The sequence below is a fragment of the Panulirus ornatus genome, chromosome 32 (assembly GCF_036320965.1).
Source record: "Panulirus ornatus isolate Po-2019 chromosome 32, ASM3632096v1, whole genome shotgun sequence".
Taxonomy (NCBI): Eukaryota; Metazoa; Arthropoda; class Malacostraca; order Decapoda; family Palinuridae; genus Panulirus; species Panulirus ornatus.
Genome location: NC_092255.1, coordinates 2,448,167 through 2,468,899, shown reverse-complemented (window position 1 = coordinate 2,468,899; position 20,733 = coordinate 2,448,167). Strand labels below are relative to the sequence as shown.

Here is a 20,733-nt window from a genome sequence, read left to right as displayed (position 1 = left end):
GGCTCTATGGATGGGAGGAACCCAGCAATGGACCAATGATCATCACCTAACAGGTTGGGAAAAGACGACGCATGTTTGAAGTGCGTCATCCAATGAGACATCATTAACCAGTGTCATCCCACTTGGTTCAGTCCTGGGTCCCCTATTATTCTTGATATACGAAAATATCTTACCACTTTGAAGTCTTTTGTAAACGTGTTTAACGCTAATTCTACACTTGAGAAAAGTACGATTCATTCAAGATTCTGACAACCTACAATTGTAAGATTTTGAAAAACATTACTATTAGCTGGACTCGTGGCTTATGTAATATAGGCAAAATGAATACTAACAAAATGGAACATGTTGGACAAGGATTGGCTTTCATTACAAGCTCATATCAAGTATATCCTAAATATCTACCATCAACAGGAAACGATATTAGAAGAACGGTGACAAGTAGGTATTCACATTTTGGTCACACTGAAAACTCGCCGTTGTATATAAAGACACGGAAAACAATATATAAGCAACTATTAATAATGACCTTGCTAACCCACTGGCCGTGTTCTAGTTCTCAAAACACCTGTATACCATATGTACAGCTGTACAAATGCACATATGTCTTCCCCAGGTGTATACAGGTGTTCACAGTACCTGGTTCCCAACCAAGCTCTTACTGAAAAAAAAAAATGCTGATCTTACCTTAAATACTTAGACACGTCATATAAAATAATACTACAACGACAGATACATTACCCAGAATGTCAAAAATTCAGCTTTAAACGAGAAATTTGGTGGGAACTCTAGAATGACTGAATACCAGATTCAGTTGGGGTTCTCCAACCCAACTAACATGAACGAGTGTACCAAAAAAAAAATCAACTTCCTATATATGTATTTTGTTAAAAGCTAAACTTTCACTCGTGAGCAATGCAAGTAAGCCTTAAAAAAAAGATGTCCATGTGCTGAATGTAGGCTGTGTGAAATAATTGACACTCTTTTACTCGGATACCATACCATCATAATACTATCTTGTAACTTCTACTTAATAATGCTATCTTACTATCCTCTTACCTCGTAACTTCTACTTAATGCTATCTTACTATCCTCTCTGCCAGACTTCTCTGTGGTCGTTTAAACTTCATTTTAATTCTATGTTTGCTATTTCACACGCGGGTCCCCGGTAACACATTAGATAAATGGCCAAGAACTATATTGTAGTTTACTATCAAATGATAAATCACAATATAATACCGACTCGTATTCCAGTCAGTTATATCTTAGAATAAGCATTAAAATAAAAACAAAAAACAAAAAACGCATCATCTGTATATCATAACTTTGCCCAAGCAAATAAGCAAAAATATTACATTAGTTGGACAGTCTACCCTATTTCTTGTTTGTTTTCCCTGTATTGCTTATTCTAATGTTATAAATTCTTACGCTCATCTTCCTCCTTCACCTTTCAATCGGCCATCTGGTCAAAACATAAGATCTTAACCCCTGACCATAACAACTACTTTGCAATAGCTTGCAGTCTATCCTCCACCTTAACCTCTGACCCTAAGAAATTTGCAATAGCTCACAGTCTATCCTCCATGTTCAATGTTCCCAGTCTGCTGGTGGCCATCAAATGCAAAAATATACCAATACATATGATGATATATATATATATATATATATATATATATATATATATATATATATATATATATATATATATATATATATATACGACGGGAATATCACAACTTGCAGCAAGCTTCGCAAGGTTACCAGCTTCATCAAAGACGTCACACCACACCTCGAGGCTTCCTCAGCAGAAAATCCGAGCCTCAACCCTGTCCAGTGCACTATGGGGGTAACGTGATCACCTTTACACCAGCATTAACGCCACCCGTTAAAACATATCCGCCGTCTCAGCCTGCTAACGAGACCGACATTACCAGCAGCTAGGAACCCGTGTGGACGATGGCGCATCCCTCAAGGCACGACGATACAAAGCCTTGAGCACGACAGCTGTGGGTGTGAGCCTTGAGCACGACAGCTGTGGGTGTGAGCCTTGAGCACGACAGCTGTGGGTGTGAGCCTTGAGCACGACAGCTGTGGGTGTGAGCCTTGAGCACGGCAGCTGTGGGTGTGAGCCTTGAGCACGGCAGCTGTGGGTGTGAGCCTTGAGCACGACAGCTGTGGGTGTGAGCCTTGAGCACGACAGCTGTGGGTGAGCCTTGAGCACGACAGCTGTGGGTGTGAGCCTTGAGCACGGCAGCTGTGGGTGTGAGCCTTGAGCACGACAGCTGTGGGTGTGAGCCTTGAGCACGGCAGGTGTGGGTGTGAGCCTTGAGCACGGCAGCTGTGGGTGTGAGCCTTGAGCACGGCAGGTGTGGGTGTGAGCCTTGAGCACGACAGCTGTGGGTGTGAGCCTTGAGCACAGCAGCTGTGGGGGTGAGCCTTGAGCGCGACGGCCGGCTCGACCCCTTTGTTGTTTACAACGGTCTTGTGTTTGACCTGACCCCTTAAGCCAGGCCTACCCAGGGAGGGGGTCGTACCCTCGTCATGCCTAACCCACACTTTAAGCTCGAGTTTATCACATATACAGAAGGGGGGGGACGTTAGCGTCGTGTTCAGGGACGTTAAGTGAAGGAGTGACGGGTTACCATGGCAACATGAGAGGCTGGCTAAGGTGACCAAGGAGGGACACTCGTCCACGTACCTTCATAACGCTCCTCCACCTTCACAGCTGCCACACACTGCCACTATCCTAAATACGCTTGTCGATTAATATACTAACCTTCAGTATTTAATTACTTACCCGATATTTTGACTGACACATTGACTAGATTTTTTTTCTCTTTGTATCTAAAAATTAACGTCTCCTTTCAAAACATCTGTGCTGCAAACAAGGTGTAAATAGTGTATCATGTAATACCTTCAGCTGAAGGTTTAAAATAAATGAGGGATCATGTCCATATATCATTATTATTATCATTATTATTATCATTATCATCATCATTATTATAATTATAATAAAAAGTATTGTTAGTGGCCAACTAAGTTGACGTGGGAGTGAGTCTCCCCCCCCCCCCAAGCCTATACCAATGATCTTGTTAAATTAAGTTCGTCAGAAGCTGTTCTGCAATGGTCGTTACTGATGCACAAATCTGCTGAGCCGCTACGCTAAACTTGCTAGTCTAAACTCGTCCCCTTGTAGAACGCCAGTGTAACTCTGGCACTTTATGTCTTTCATGAAAATATAAATTCATGGGAAGTTAGGAAACCTACCTCGTCCTACTTAAGGGGCACCAAACTTAAACTCACCCCCTTGGCCTTTGACTTGACCTATAAGGATCAGGTCAAACAGCGAACTGCAATATCAAGAATTTAAAGAAACTAATCATCTTTGAACAGCCAACTTGTGTAATTTAACTAAAAATAATTTTTAAGTCATGAAAAAATATCTAATATATTTATTTCATCACTGGTAAGATATGAAAAGTCCGCCATGTTCATACAAGTTTACAAGCTATATTAGGCAAATTTATATATGATATATATATATATATATATATATATATATATATATATATATATATATATATATATATATATATATATATTGTAAATGATAGATTTTGTGTTGTTTATTTTTCTCCTGATACGATAATTATTTCCTTCGCTATATTCTCTGATGGGAGACTTAAAGAAAAAAAAATATATTCCCTCAGAGGCCCAGTCCTCTGTACTTAACGCTACCTTGCTAACGCGGGAAATGGCGAATAGTATGAAAAAAAATTATATATATATATATATATATATATATATATATATATATATATATATATATATATATATATATATATATATGACTACTCCCCGCATAACCTTTCCTCGTTCCACTTCGGATAAAGACTCCGTCATGTGGTTCTCCACGACCAGTGGTGGTCTGAACATATATAAAGGAAGCCTTTACCATCCTGGCCTTGGACCCCAGCGTCACATCTCTCTCTGGGGAAGGTAGGATACAGACCTAGCAGCACTCAGACTCAACCTTCCCCTATCCTTATCATGCACGATATAGGCTGCTACCTTCACCCTTTTTTCTCCTGCTATTAATAAATCCATACTAATCCTTCCCTCAACATCGCCTGACTCTGAAAGAGATTGTTGATTTGCAATTTTTGAAGTCTGTTTTGTTGTCCTTCGTCGAATTTTCATGTCCATAAGACCCGTGACATTCAATAATAAAAAAAATCCATGTTTACATTCTTATTGAAGCAAAAAAAAAAGAGCATCGCCTATTACGTCACAGACACTTTGTACAGGAAGATGGCAAAAAAAAAAAAAAAAAAGCATCGCCTATTACAGGAAGATCCTAACCTAGCCTAGCCTCCACGGGAGTTGAGGTGGTGTGGAGGTGCGTACCTTGAGGTGGTGTGGAGGAGCGTACCTTGTGGGCGTCCACGATGAGGTGAAGCTTGAAGAGGACGTGGTCATCCAGGTGGACCTCCTCGTTGCGGTAGAGGATTTGGAAGGTCTTGCTCACGGCCGACCCGTTCACCACACACGCCGGGAACACCAACCCGCTACCACCTGCAATGCCCACAAACTCACCACTTGATTACATTCTCTTCTCATCATCATCATCATCATCTACATTAATAGTTAATATCATTATCCTGATCATTAATCACTAATACAAATACTACTACTACCATTATCAATTCTTCTTATCTTTTAATTGTACCATTCATCACAACGGTATGATCCTTGGGTATGATAACAACAAAGTCTTTGACATTATCCGTAAGGTCATCATATATACCTTAGGGTTGTAAAGTTGTGGCCAAGGGGTTAATCATATAAGTTCAACAGTTACCATAATCATCACTATCAATTGTTACTTACAATTATCATTATCCATTCCCGCTGTCATCATCATGACACTCAACATTTCTATCATTATTATCATCATTATCAGTCATTAAGAAAGTGCTAATTAAGATGATTAACCCCTTGCATACCACGGCTAATCAATGTGGGTTGTCATCGTACTCAAGTGATAAAGTAAACGTACTCAAGTAGTAGTTATAGTATTCATGTGGTTAAGTTATCGTACTTGGGGTGGGGTGGGAGTGGGGGAGAAGCTACCGTACTCAAGGGGTTGTTATCGTACTCAGGGGAGAAGCTACCGTACTCAAAGGGTTGTTATTGTACTCAGGGGAGAAGCTACCGTACTCAAGGGGTGGTTATCGTACTCAGGGGAGAAGCTACCGTACTCAAGGGGTTGTTATCGTACTCAGGGGAGAAGCTACCGTACTCAAGGGGTTGTTATCGTACTCAGGGGAGAAGCTACCGTACTCAAGGTGTTGTTATCGTACTCAATGAGTTGTGTCGCCGCCATCGGTTGGCCGTGTTCACCAGCCAGCTTGTCGCCGACGTCGCTCGATAATTGAGTACGGAAGCCAATCCAGGTTCGGGGAAGTGAGTGACCTTCACATATGTAGCTCCTGCTAAGTTTTTTAACCCCAAGTGTAAAAGGTCAAGGTCATAATGTCGTGATATTTAAACTTCTATTTTCAGTCAGGAAGAATGTAGAGGTTTCTTTCAATTGTTTATGAATATTAAACTTTGGTGTAACTTCCTGTTGTGACCTCGCGTTGTGACAGTCCTCTGTTTCCAAGATCTCTCACGGTCAGGTCAATGGCCAGGCACATCGTACTGAAAGGTCACGCTTACAGGGGTCAATTCTAGTACCATACTGTCTTCTCATTCATGTACCAGTCTTAATAAAAATCTAAAATCACTTTCAAATCCATTCTTCTCTTGTTTTCACTTAAGGGAAGAAATAGATAATATTAAAAGCTATTCTTCAACACACACCAGGAATATCTATCTATTTTTGACGACCCTCATTTCATAATGTCTCCTGATCCTTCTCTATTCTCGCAGAGTTCATGCCTGGCCACACCTGATATTAACCTTATAAAACGGTGGAAGTCATCCATCTGCAGTGTGGTGGGCGAAGGGAAGTAAGGTTCTTCAATTTAGGATAGATTAGGTTGAATGGTTCGGTTACATAAGGTAGTTAAGTTAGTCTATATGATTAAGGTCATTTAGGGGGTTGACATAAGTGTAGTTAGTTGACTTAGCCTGGTTTAGATGAGGTTATACTAGGCTAAGCTACGGTAAACTACATAAACTATGCTAAGCTAACCTAGGCTAGACTAAACTACTTAAAACTAGGCTAACTAAGCTAGGCTAGTCTACATAAAACTAGGCTATACGCTATGTATTACGTCGAACATTAGAATGACGTCCAAAAATCATATAAAAATAAACCAACTCCTTTTCAGAAAAAAAATAATTCCATGCTTCACATTATAATTTCCCAGGATCAGGAAGGAACCATGTGAGCGCATCTAGGATAAAAATCAGGAACAATAGGCTATTGATGCAAGAGGCTCATCCAGTAATAGGCCATTATCTATGTAAATACAGGAGAAAAATACATGTCCCATACAAACCTATGAGACTGGCGGCTGCAGTAAATACTAAAAATTATTGTTATTGTCTATCAAATTAATTTAGCTTCGGTAGTCATTACGGCACGATAAATAGTAACATAAATATATGTTTGGTTTAACTACACTCGTACCATAAGTATTAATTCCCATTGTCTTTTAATTTCTTCCCATTAACTCTACTGCAATTTACACACTGCAAAGACTAATGTAAATTACGAAGACCGTTTCAGATAATATATTTTAAAATAAAACAATTTTGGGGTAGGACTTAGCGGTTCTGTGACGTCATATTGTAACATTCGATTACGCAGTAAATTTCGTAATAATGATCCTATCCCTCTTCACGGCCAGTAATAATACTTTCATTCTTACAATAAGACATTAATAATCATAAAAGATATAAATGATTAGATTCTTACATAGGACCACGACATATGTTAACAAGGGAGGCCAAATTATGCACGACCTTACGGCTCGTGAGCACGACGGGCCGGGCCGCCCTTCGTGTCTATAATATAGAAATACTATATAAGAGGCAGAGAGATAATGAAAGGCACTATAGCCTCGTTATCCAGCGAAAATGGCGATTTTAACTTTACGGGATTGTAGAAACGTCTTTCTTATTACACAAGGCCATCGCTTTAGCGACAAATGCCAAAGAATTTCGTGTTATTATATTATATATTATTAGATACCATTAGATATCATTAATATATATGGAGTAACTGGGATTCTATAATACCATTAGATGTCATAAATATCGATAGATAAAAAGGATTCTACAGAGCAGGGCCTAAAACTTTGTTTACATCTACGTATTGTGACCAGGATTTATGCAATTGAATTTGTGAACGGGTCAGTGGGCTGGGTTACAGACAGACAGCACACAGTCCTAGCACCCACACACTCTGTCCTAGCACCCACACATTCTGTCCTAGGACCCACAGACTCTGTCCTAGGACCCACACACTCAGGTCAGTGAATCATCTATAATGAGAAAGGAACTAGGAGTGATTACCACTACAGAAATAAGAGGACCGGAGCCTAGGTGCATATAATACAGAAAAAGAAAATGTGGTCCGGTTTTACATCCAAATTCTAGAACAAAAACAAACTATCACCCTCAGGAAGGTCTAGTTGAACCTGTTCAATTCTGGTCACCGAATATGGTCAAAGATCCATAGCATTAGCGGGTCATGAAACATCCCGTGGTACTTACAAGTACGAGCTGGTACTTACAGGTAAGTATAAGGCAAGAGCTGGTACTTACAGGTAAGTATAAGGCAAGAGCTGGTATTTACAGGTAAGTATAAGGCAAGAGCTGGTACTTACAGGTAAGTATAAGGCAAGAGCTGGTACTTACAGGTAAGTATAAGGCAAGAGCTGGTATGTACAGGTAAGTATAAGGCAAGAGCTGGTATTTACAGGTAAGTATAAGGCAAGAGCTGGTACTTACAGGTAAGTATAAGGCAAGAGCTGGTACTTACAGGTAAGTATAAGGCAAGAGCTGGTACTTACAGGTAAGTATAAGGCAAGAGCTGGTATGTACAGGTAAGTATAAGGCAAGAGCTGGTATTTACAGGTAAGTATAAGGCAAGAGCTGGTACTTACAGGTAAGTATAAGGCAAGAGCTGGTACTTACAGGTAAGTATAAGGCAAGAGCTGGTACTTACAGGTAAGTATAAGGCAAGAGCTGGTACTTACAGGTAAGTATAAGGCAAGAGCTGGTACTTACAGGTAAGTATAAGGCAAGAGCTGGTATTTACAGGTAAGTATAAGGCAAGAGCTGGTACTTACAGGTAAGTATAAGGCAAGAGCTGGTATTTACAGGTAAGTATAAGGCAAGAGCTGGTATTTACAGGTAAGTATAAGGCAAGAGCTGGTATTTACAGGTAAGTATAAGGCAAGAGCTGGTACTTACAGGTAAGTATAAGGCAAGAGCTGGTATTTACAGGTAAGTATAAGGCAAGAGCTGGTATTTACAGGTAAGTATAAGGCAAGAGCTGGTACTTACAGGTAAGTATAAGGCAAGAGCTGGTACTTACAGGTAAGTATAAGGCAAGAGCTGGTATTTACAGGTAAGTATAAGGCAAGAGCTGGTATTTACAGGTAAGTATAAGGCAAGAGCTGGTACTTACAGGTAAGTATAAGGCAAGAGCTGGTACTTACAGGTAAGTATAAGGCAAGAGCTGGTATTTACAGGTAAGTATAAGGCAAGAGCTGGTATTTACAGGTAAGTATAAGGCAAGAGCTGGTATTTACAGGTATTACAAGGTAAATACTTACTGGTATTCCTGGGAAGGCTTAGCTCTATCTTGGCCGGGAGTTTGGGAGACGACTTCAGGTAAGCTCGAAGCTGGTAGTACCTGGGGGAGAGAGGTCGTTAGTGGTGGTGAGGTACATCTGGTCGTACCTGGGGGAGGAAGAGGTCGTTAAGTGTGGTACAGGTACATCTGGTCGTACCTGGGGGAGGAAGGGGTCGTTAGGGGTGGTGAGGTACATCTGGTCGTACCTGGGTGGTACAGGTACATCTGGTCGTACCTGGGTGGTACAGGTACATCTGGTCGTACCTGGGTGGTACAGGTACATCTGGTCGTACCTTTGGTGGTACAGGTACATCTGGTCGTACCTGGGTGGTACAGGTACATCTGGTCGTACCTTTGGTGGTACAGGTACAGCTGGTCGTACCTGGGTGGTACAGGTACATGTGGTCGTACCTGGGTGGTACAGGTACATCTGGTCGTACCTTTGGTGGTACAGGTACATCTGGTCGTACCTGGGTGGTACAGGTACATCTGGTCGTACCTTTGGTGGTACAGGTACAGCTGGTCGTACCTGGGTGGTACAGGTACATCTGGTCGTACCTGGGTGGTACAGGTACATCTGGTCGTACCTTTGGTGGTACAGGTACATCTGGTCGTACCTGGGTGGTACAGGTACAGCTGGTCGTACCTGGGTGGTACAGGTACATCTGGTCGTACCTGGGTGGTACAGGTACAGCTGGTCGTACCTGGGTGGTACAGGTACATCTGGTCGTACCTGGGTGGTACAGGTACAGCTGGTGGTACCTGGGTGGTACAGGTACATCTGGTCGTACCTGGGTGGTACAGGTACAGCTGGTCGTACCTGGGTGGTACAGGTACAGCTGGTGGTACCTGGGTGGTACAGGTACAGCTGGTCACCAAGGGGTGCACGGTACGGATGGAACGGTACACAGGCCAACAGACTGGAACTCCCGCGTTCGATAAATGTTAATTGTACGATCAATATTCAAGAGGGGGGGGGGGAGGGTAACCCCCCTCTCCCCTCTCTCCCCCAACCTTCAAGAGGGGAGGGTAACCCCTCTCCCCTCATCCGTGTTGACCCCCGTACTCATGTAGCGCCACCCCTCAGCTGACAATTCAATAAGATACGCTCAGTCTATACCATGGCCATGTGCCTGGCGTGTCAGTGGGGGCCCCCCTGGGTGGATGAGCAAGTCATCATGCTCCCTCAGTGGCCTCCATGACTGTTTACATATCACCCACGTGGCTATCCCGTCAGTTATACAGTTGGGCAGTTAAGGCTGTTTCTATCCGCCCGCGGTAGCTCTGCCATGAAAATGCCCCCTGAGTGGCCGCATGACTCCTCAAATAACCCGCCAAAATGCTCTCTGAGTGGCCGGTATGACTCCTCGCTTGACTGGTCAATATGCTGTCTGAGCGGCCCTCCCATGACTCCTCACTAAACCCGTCAAAATGCTCTCTGAGTGGTCAGTATGACTCCTAACCTGTCAAAATGCTCTGTGAGTGGTCGGTATGACTCCTCTAACATTACCTGTCAGTATGCTCTCTGAGCGGTCCTCACCAGATCCGTCAAAATGCTCTCTAAGTGGCAGCCGCGACTGTGCAGTGTTCATTCATTCTAGCTGACCCATGACTTAAGCTCTCTGAGTTGCCATAGGGATGATAATCCCGGACCACGTGTGTAGTTATAATGCTCGCTGACAGTAAAACATAAGCCTGCCCCATGACTGGCTGGTAAGGCTATCATGTAATCTGTTATAACTATCTACGCCTGACTCACTGTTGTGACTCATGAGTGGCCATGACTCACCCAAACCCAGCATGAGCGACCAGTAGAACGGTATGCACAGCTCTGACTCATCTCAATGCTCTCTGAGTGGCCTGTCAGGCTTGTTTACACCTACCCTACCACGTGTCTGGGGGTAAAAATAATCTCGGGTTCTCACGGCCAGCCAAGACTCGTAGCTTTTATTCATTTTACTCGTGGAACGCGTGGAGGCCTCATGACACTGCTCTCGGTGAGTTATAAAGGTTATAACAAAGTTGTGAGATACAAACAAAGGAGGGAAGATGGTGGCGTCGTTATAATCCGGTGTACAACCGCCCCTGGTCGTGGAGGGAGAGTGAGCGCGCGCGCGCGCGGCTGTCTGTGTGTGTACCCTGGCACGAGCCCGGGCAGGGGTACGATAACCCCCCTGGGGGTACCAGGCGTACGATAATCTGATCCTTGATTTGTCAAGTCGATCGCCATGAACTACCAATTTTTTGCCTTACATTTATCTTGATATTTGTTAATACATATACAATATTCATCATGATATTTGTTAATACACAATATACAATATTCATCATGATATTTGTTAATACATAATATACTATAGTGTCTCACTATAAATGGATCTTTCGCACTTTACAAAATAAGGGAGACGTGTTCAAAACTTTAATATATTACCTCATACGTCTCAATTACATGAGGAATATGGGATAAATATAGTTTTATGTCTGGTCTCTTATAATCCCCACCGACTAAAACTAGAGAAGGTAGTTTTTGTAACGTGATATGAATTCTTAAACCTGTGTATCAGGATATTTACTATATTTAGCCGATGTGGTCACGAACCCAATCTATTTCTGTTTGAATGTCACACACACACAGAGAACTGAGCTGTTGGCCAACAGAGACATGGGGGTTTATTTACATATCTTAATATCTTATTACATAATATTTTCTACCCTTCAGAATCATAGCATTTTCCTGCCGTGTTATTACATAATTTACTGTGTGAAGATTGGCTTGACGATCTTAACAACAACAACAACAACATCTGGTGCTACAGATGCCTTCCATTTATCATAACAATAAATTTGATCCTGCGGTGATATTGGTTAGCAAGAGACGATAATACTGATAAATATTAATTATCAAGGGGCGATAATGATATTTGATAAAGAGAGGGCAATAGTTATAAATATTTGTGATCACAAGAGACTGATAAATATTTGTGGTCAAGAGAAGGCAATAGTTATAAATAATTATGATTAAGAGGTACTAATAAATATTCGTGATTAATTAATATTCGTGATTTTTGATCAAAAGGAGATTACTGATATATATCCGAGATCAAGAAGGGTTACCGATAAATACTGCTAATTAAGACTGATAAATAAGGGATAAAGTGAATATATATATATATATATATATATATATATATATATATATATATATATATATATATATATATATATATATCAGGAGTAACAATGATCAATATCTCTTCTTAATCAGGTAAGGGCGAGCTAAATACACATTGGTCAAATATAGAGTGAGGGCAATACTGATAAATATAGAGTGAAGGCAATACTGATAAATATAGTGAGGGCAATACTGATAAATATAGTGAGGGCAATACTGATAAATATAGAGTGAGGGCAATACTGATAAATATAGTGAGGGCAATACTGATAAATATAGTGAGGGCAATACTGATAAATATAGTGAGGGCAATACTGATAAATATAGAGTGAGGGCAATACTGATAAATATAGTGAGGGCAATACTGATAAATATAGTGAGGGCAATACTGATAAATATAGTGAGGGCAATACTGATAAATATAGTGAGGGCAATACTGATAAATATAGTGAGGGCAATACTGATAAATATAGTGAGGGCAATACTGATAAATATCGACGTTTGATATCGTCGTCGGTGTTATGAAGTCACGCAGACGGTGGGTCACACCACAATGTGCCTCAGTCACCCCACACCACTCCAGGTGGACACACTCACGATCAATTCTTCAGCCGTGTTTCCTGTTGCCATGCAGCAATGCTCTTTGTACACCATGCATACATGTTCAGGTCTGGAGGGTTTGACGAAGGCACATAGCTGGAGGACTCGGGGGGGCGTGGGGGGACACCCCCCCCCCCTGTGAGGAATTTCATCAGGGGGGGTACGAAGTTTCTTTCGGGGTACACATCCCCCCTGTTACGTTCTCCATTAAGTCATCCTCTTTTCTGTCCACGATGGTTCTAGGCCACACAGGGTATGGAGGATGACGGACGGGTGGACTACTACTGGTCTTCAAGATATGCCAAACATACTCTTAGATCCTGGGACATTCCCGCATTGCCCCCCCCCTTTTTTTCGGGCCCCCTCCCCCCAACCTCGGGCCCCAGGTACGGTCTTCCCCCTGCACTCTTCCCCCCCCCCAACCCCCACCCCCCCTGGCCCGTGCTGGGGGGGGGGGGTAAGGGGGGTTGGAACAAGCTTAGTAACCTGATCGATCCACGTCCAGGTGACGTAATTAGCGCATCTACGACGAATCAGGTAATCTAAACCTTTCCGATCGCTACGTGGGCCATATCTGAAGATTATATATGTATATATATATATATATATATATATATATATATATATATATATATATATATATATATATATATATATATTGCGTTATCAATGACGTAAATTTCTTTATCATGGTCGCTCTAGACGTCGTAAAATTCACCCCCCCCCCCTTCCCACACCATCCAGAGGTACGACAATTTCTGGCCCGTATGTAGCAGCTGGTGACGTAGGAAGGGGGGGGGGGGGGGGCGACTCTCGCATGTGACACGACGTCTCGGTAATCATTATGACCCCAAACCACCCTCCCCCCCCCCCACCTTTGACCTGTGACGTAAGAAATGGTGGTATTAATGTCAACTTGATGTTACTTGTCGTTACACATGGCGGCAAGGACAGTAATTTGGTCCGTTCCCACACACACACACACACACACACACACACACACCTTGGCTACACTATGTAATTACCAAGGCCTCCTCGGCTTAACTATGCAGGGGGTAATTACAGGCGAACCATTCAAAAGGGAATTAAAATATCTCTTTAAATATAGTCAAGGACGAGGTTAGCAGAGCGTTCACAAAGTGTGAATGTTGTGTAACATCCAGTGCACACACCCCCACCCCACCCCAGCCCATCCTAAGGAAATCAAGCATTACGAACGAAAACGGGCCACGGGGTCCCCACGTGTGGATGAAGCGGGTGCGGGAGCGGGGTCTGGAACTCTGGCTCTCCTGTATTATATCACTTTCTCAGAGTAGGAACAGGGGGAGGAGCCAAGTGGGGATTTTGCCTGCTGGGCTCCGTCATCTGTTCATGGCGCTACCTCGTTAAGGTAGGAAAGGCCGACGTGTATACATATACATACTTCCTGGCTCAGGAGTTCCTTCCATGTGTGTATACCTGGTGGGTTGTATGGCAGAGGAACACTGTGGCTCCAGGACGGGAAGAGGATGTGTGGACCTGGTGTTTGCTTTCGAGAATTTGCGTGAGAAATGACTGGGGGAATTGCGAATTATACGTAGCATTTACGAATTAGGTGTGCGATAAGGTTGAGAAAGAGGCCTTGTGTTAGGTGCTACGCAGTGTGAGTGTGTGGCGATGGGAATGAATAAAGGCAGACAGTGTGAATTGTGTGCATGGGTATATATGTATTGTGTCTGTGTGTTTATATATATGTGTACATTGAGATGTATAGATATGTATATTTGCGTGTGTGGACGTGTATGTATATACATGTGTATGGGGGTGGGTTGGGCCATTTCTTTCGTCTGTTTTCTGTTTTTTTTCTTTTTTTTTCCAAAAGAAGGAACAGAGAAGAGGGCCAGGTGAGGATATTCCCTCAAAGGCCCAGTCCTCTGTTCTTAACGCTACCTCGCTATCGCGGGAAATGGCGAATAGTATAATATATATATATATATATATATATATATATATATATATATATATATATATATATATATATATATATATATGATACACACACACACACACACACACACACACACACGTAAATAAAAATGTTCCCAGGGACCTGAGTCACTGTGTTCACCATTACCAACCTTGGAGGGGATTTTCTAGCGTCTTACCTCAGCCAACACCTGTAATCTCGCCTCTTTCAAAGACCCAGTAACTGGACGATCATGTCTGTGTGTGTGTGTGTCTGTCTGTACACAATCTTTTTGAGAGTGTGCACAACTCAAGGTTTGCTGGCATCATAAACACGTCTATATCTCCCACTTGATTTTACTATGTTGGATTTCTGAGATCTCTGTTAAGCATTGGATTATATCAGAACACCTTAAATTATATAACGTGTTTGATAATATCCTTACATAAAATGTCAATGATCATGAGATAACTACAAGTTTTATATACGTGACTTTTCGCTATGGTTAAAAAAAAAAAAAAAACGTTCAAATAAGTTGATATCATTCAGCATGGAAATATTTACATATCTAAATATCTTTCCGCTTTTCAGTAATGCATTACTTGTACAAACGGGGAAGTAACCAGTGTCTCTGTGTGCATACTACTGGCAGGCACTTACACCAGCCGGAAAAAAATTACTTTCCTGATTTTTAAATTTTTTTTTGTTCCCCGTGTTTGTTTACCTGATGACGTCACAAGACCTGACACCCCCCTGGCGGTCATACCATGAACCATGGTAAGTAAACCCCAACCATATTTAATGAAATCACCACATCACAGACTCTATTCCCAGTCTAGACAGCGATTATACCTAGTATTTAAATACAATTTATACAAAGCACCAGATAATAGAGTATTATAGCAGTAATAAAATCATTTGATCTTTATTATATTCACGGTGACGGAGGGGAAAAAAATATTAGCGTACACGTTGTCAGATCACGAATTATTACCATTAATTAATACCAAAGTATTTTAAACCAGTTTCCTTTATTTCTATGAGAAAAGGGAAGGGAATAAGAGCCACATTAAGACTAAATGAAAAAAATAAACAGTGGCCATATTGCAAATCGAGACTGCAAAAGATACATTATAATAAGAAGTGTCAACATGGCGCTGGCCGCACCAGTGTTACCATCTGGTGAGGAACCTTTACATTTAAACAGGGCCAGTGTTACCATCTGGTGAGGAACCGTTACATTTAAACAGGCAATTATAGTTCTTATTGGCGAAATGTCATTTAAATAAATCTTAGGCATAAAGTCTATTAATATTATACAGAGGAGTTTCATAATGGTGGCGAGTCTGTGATAACGAGGAGGGAGGTTATACAGACGTTATGTTTGCCTAGTGAAAACACTTCGATTGTTCAGTCTAGGAAACTTATTTCACCACCCTTTGAGCACGACGGTCGTACGACCCCCTGACGACCGTGTGATCGCCTGACCTTCGACCTGACCCTTAGGGTTCGTACCGTCATGGTCAAAAGGTTAATGAAGGTTCTATTAACTAATTATGGGGGTGTGAACGACCCCTGACACTAACTCATGGTAAGGCACGCCCTGGTCCAGTCCTTGACCTGGTGTCATGGAGAACTCATTCGCTCGCCCATCACGTCTCGAGCATAATTGGAGGTCGACCCTGGTCGTTAGCGGGGGGGTCATTTTCGTCCAGGGATGGGGCACAAACATGCAGTCTGGTGGGGTAGGTTGTAAACACACAGATGACACTGGAGGGGGGAAGTTTGGGGAAGACGATCCCTCTTGAACACCCCCCCCATCCCCCGCTGACCCCAGGGGGCACAATACACACCTCCCCCGCTGACCCCAGGGGGCACAATACACACCTCCCCCGCTGACCCCAGGGGGCACAATACACACCTCCCCCGCTGACCCCAGGGGGCACAATACACACCTCCCCCGCTGACCCCAGGGGGGCACAATACACACCTCCCCAGCTGACCCCAGGGGGGCACAATACACACCTCCCCAGCTGACCCCAGGGGGCACAATACACACCTCCCCAGCTGACCCCAGGGGGGCACAATACACACCTCCCCCGCTGACCCCAGGGGGGCACAATACACACCTCCCCCGCTGACCCCAGGGGGGCACAATACACACCTCCCCAGCTGACCCCAGGGGGCACAATACACACCTCCCCCGCTGACCCCAGGGGGCACAATACACACCTCCCCCGCTGACCCCAGGGGGGCACAATACACACCTCCCCCGCTGACCCCAGGGGGCACAATACACACCTCCCAAGCTGACCCCAGGGGGGCACAATACACACCTCCCAAGCTGACCCCAGGGGGGCACAATACACACCTCCCAAGCTGACCCCAGGGGGGCACAATACACACCTCCCCGCTGACCCCAGGGGGCACAAAACACACCTCCCCCGCTGACCCCAGGGGGCACAATACATACCTCCCCGCTGACCCCAGGGGGCACAATACACACCTCCCCCGCTGACCCCAGGGGGGCACAATACACACCTCCCCCGCTGACCCCAGGGGGCACAATACACACCTCCCAAGCTGACCCCAGGGGGGCACAATACACACCTCCCAAGCTGACCCCAGGGGGGCACAATACACACCTCCCAAGCTGACCCCAGGGGGGCACAATACACACCTCCCCCGCTGACCCCAGGGGGCACAATACACACCTCCCCCGCTGACCCCAGGGGGCACAATACACACCTCCCCGCTGACCCCAGGGGGCACAATACACACCTCCCCCGCTGACCCCAGGGGGGCACAATACACACCTCCCCCGCTGACCCCAGGGGGCACAATACACACCTCCCAAGCTGACCCCAGGGGGGCACAATACACACCTCCCAAGCTGACCCCAGGGGGGCACAATACACACCTCCCAAGCTGACCCCAGGGGGGCACAATACACACCTCCCCGCTGACCCCAGGGGGCACAATACACACCTCCCCCGCTGACCCCAGGGGGCACAATACACACCTCCCCGCTGACCCCAGGGGGCACAATACACACCTCCCCGCTGACCCCAGGGGGCACAATACACACCTCCCCGCTGACCCCAGGGGGCACAATACACACCTCCCAAGCTGACCCCAGGGGGGCACAATACACACCTCCCCCGCTGACCCCAGGGGGCACAATACACAGGGGGGAGGGGTGGGGTGGGGGTGTATCAGAGGGGTACAATGGGGTCGTCTGACGAGGCACAGAGGGGAGAAACGAGTAGGGTCGTTATAACACGACCTTCTCGTACACCTACGACCCTCTACATCTGGACCTATCCACAAGGGCGGCAACACACCAGGATACACCTAGGACGACCCTCTGGTCCAGGAACGACCCTCTGATACAGGTATGACCCTTTGATACAGGTACGACCCTCTGATACAGGAACGACCCTCTGATACAGGTACGACCCTCTGGTCCAGGTACGACCCTCTGATACAGGAACGACCCTCTGATACAGGTATGACCCTTTGATACAGGTACGACCCTCTGATACAGGTACGACCCTCTGATACAGGTACGACCCCCTAATACAGGAACGACCCTTTGATACAGGTACGACCCTCTGATACAGGAACGACCCTCTGATACAGGTACGACCCTCATACAGGAACGACCTTCTGTATTAACACGACCCTCTGATACAGGAACGACCCTCTGTATTAACACGACCCTCTGATACAGGTACGACCCTCTGGTCCAGGTGCGATCCTCTGATCTAGGTACGACCCTGTGTCAACACGACCCGCGAGGCAGGTCACAAGCGAGGAGAGGCAGCAGGAGGTTGTGTGGGCAGGTGGGTCTTGCTGGAGAGATGGGTAACACATGGGGGGGGTCACCATGTCACCCCCCCCCCCCGGCAGTGAACTAGTGAGGGGCAGGGGGTGACGGAAGGGGGCTAGTGTGACACTAGGGAGGGGCAGGGGGTGACGGAAGGGGGCTAGTATGACACTAGGGAGGGGCAGGGGGTGACGGAAGGGGGCTAGTGTGACACTAGGGAGGGGCAGGGGGTGACGGAAGGGGCTAGTATGACACTAGGGAGGGGCAGGGGGTGACGGAAGGGGCTAGTATGACACTAGGGAGGGGCAGGGGGGGACGGAAGGGGCTAGTATGACACTAGTGAGGGGCAGGGGGTGACGGAAGGGGGCTAGTATGGCACTAGTGAGGGGCAGGGGGGACGGAAGGGGCTAGTATGACTCTAGTGAGGGGCAGGGGGGGACGGAAGGGGCTAGTATGGCACTAGGGAGGGGCAGGGGGGACGGAAGGGGCTAGTATGACACTAGGGAGGGGCAGGGGGGGGACGGAAGGGGCTAGTATGACACTAGGGAGGGGCAGGGGGGACGGAAGGTGGCTATTATGACACTAGGGAGGGGCAGGGGGGACGGAAGGGGCTAGTATGACACTAGGGAGGGGCAGGGGGGGACGGAAGGGGCTAGTATGACACTAGGGAAGGGCAGGGGGTAACGGAAGGGGCTAGTATGACACTAGGGAGGGGCAGGGGGGGACGGAAGGGGCTAGTATGGCACTAGTGAGGGGCAGGGGGTGACGGAAGGGGCTAGTATGACACTAGTGAGGGGCAGGGGGTGACGGAAGGGGCTAGTATGACACTAGTGAGGGGCAGGGGGTGACGGAAGGGGCTAGTATGACGCTAGTGAGGGGCAGGGGGTGACGGAAGGGGCTAGTATGACACTAGTGAGGGGCAGGGGGTGACGGAAGGGGCTAGTATGGCACTAGTGAGGGGCAGGGGGTGACGGAAGGGGCTAGTATGACACTAGGGAGGGGCAGGGGGTAACGGAAGGGGTTAGTATGACACTAGTGAGGGGCAGGGGGGGACGGAAGGGGCTAGTATGACACTAGGGAGGGGCAGGGGGGACGGAAGGGGCTAGTATGACACTAGTGAGGGGCAGGGGGTGACGGAAGGGGGCTAGTATGGCACTAGTGAGGGGCAGGGGGTGACGGAAGGGGCTAGTATGACACTAGTGAGGGGCAGGGGGGACGGAAGGGGCTAGTATGACACTAGGGAGGGGCAGGGGGTAACGGAAGGGGCTAGTATGACACTAGTGAGGGGCAGGGGGTGACGGAAGGGGGCTAGTATGACACTAGGGAGGGGCAGGGGGGGACGGAAGGGGCTAGTATGACCCAGGGGGAGGCAGGTATGACACAAGGGGGGTGTGGGGGTATCAAGACACAATCAATGGGTGGTGGTGGTGGTGGTGTACACACACACACCTTTAAGAAGCTGTGTGTGGTGCATCATGAAGGAACACCTCCAAACCTTACCTTCCCTGCATCTCCTTCCACAACCACACGATCTACAACCATACCTAACATCACCACAACCACAACCACACGATCTACAACCATACCTAACATCACCACAACCACAACCACACGATCTACAACCATACCTAACATCACCACAACCACAACCACACGATCTACAACCATACCTAACATCACCACAACCACAACCACACGATCTACAACCATACCTAACATCACCACAACCACAACCACACGATCTACAACCATACCTAACATCATCACATCTACAACCACACGATCTACAACCATACCTAACATCACCACAGCTACAACCACAACCACACGATCTACAACCATACCTAACATCACCACAGCTACAACCACAACCCAGCCACAGGATCTACAATCACAGTTAACATCACCACAGCTACACGTAAAACCCAGCCACAGATACCAAAACTACAACCACAACCTCAGCCACATGAATGCACGCACAGGTACAACCACAACCCCAGTTAGAGCAGCCACAACTACAACCACATTCACAGTCAACATAATAACAACCACTAAGCCATCTCAGGAACGACGTATAACAATATGAATCACATCATAACCACAGAAACCAACGAAGTAACCAACCCCTTATCCAGTACACACGCTGTAGTCATCTGGAACACCACTACAATCACAACCAGGGACTCATCCAGTAACCACACAACCAACCACTACAATCACAACCAGGGACTCATCCAGTAACCACACAACCAACCACTACAATCACAACCAGGGACTCATCCAGTAACCATATAACCAACCACTACAATCACAACCAGGGACTCATCCAGTAACCACACAACCAACCACTACAGTCACAACCAGGGACTCATCCA

General features: G+C 45.7%; 1 protein-coding gene across 1 annotated transcript in view; it reads right to left on the bottom strand.

Annotated features, from left to right (window-relative positions):
• Positions 1–20,733, bottom strand: part of LOC139758941 (uncharacterized) — a 222,005-nt gene that overhangs the window by 122,400 nt on the left and 78,872 nt on the right. Inside the window, exons 3-4 of the mRNA XM_071680756.1 lie at positions 8,793–8,872; positions 4,430–4,581 (exon numbers count right to left, since the gene is read on the bottom strand). Coding sequence (XP_071536857.1) covers positions 4,430–4,581; positions 8,793–8,872 — 232 coding nt within the window. The remainder of the gene's footprint in view (positions 1–4,429; positions 4,582–8,792; positions 8,873–20,733) is intronic.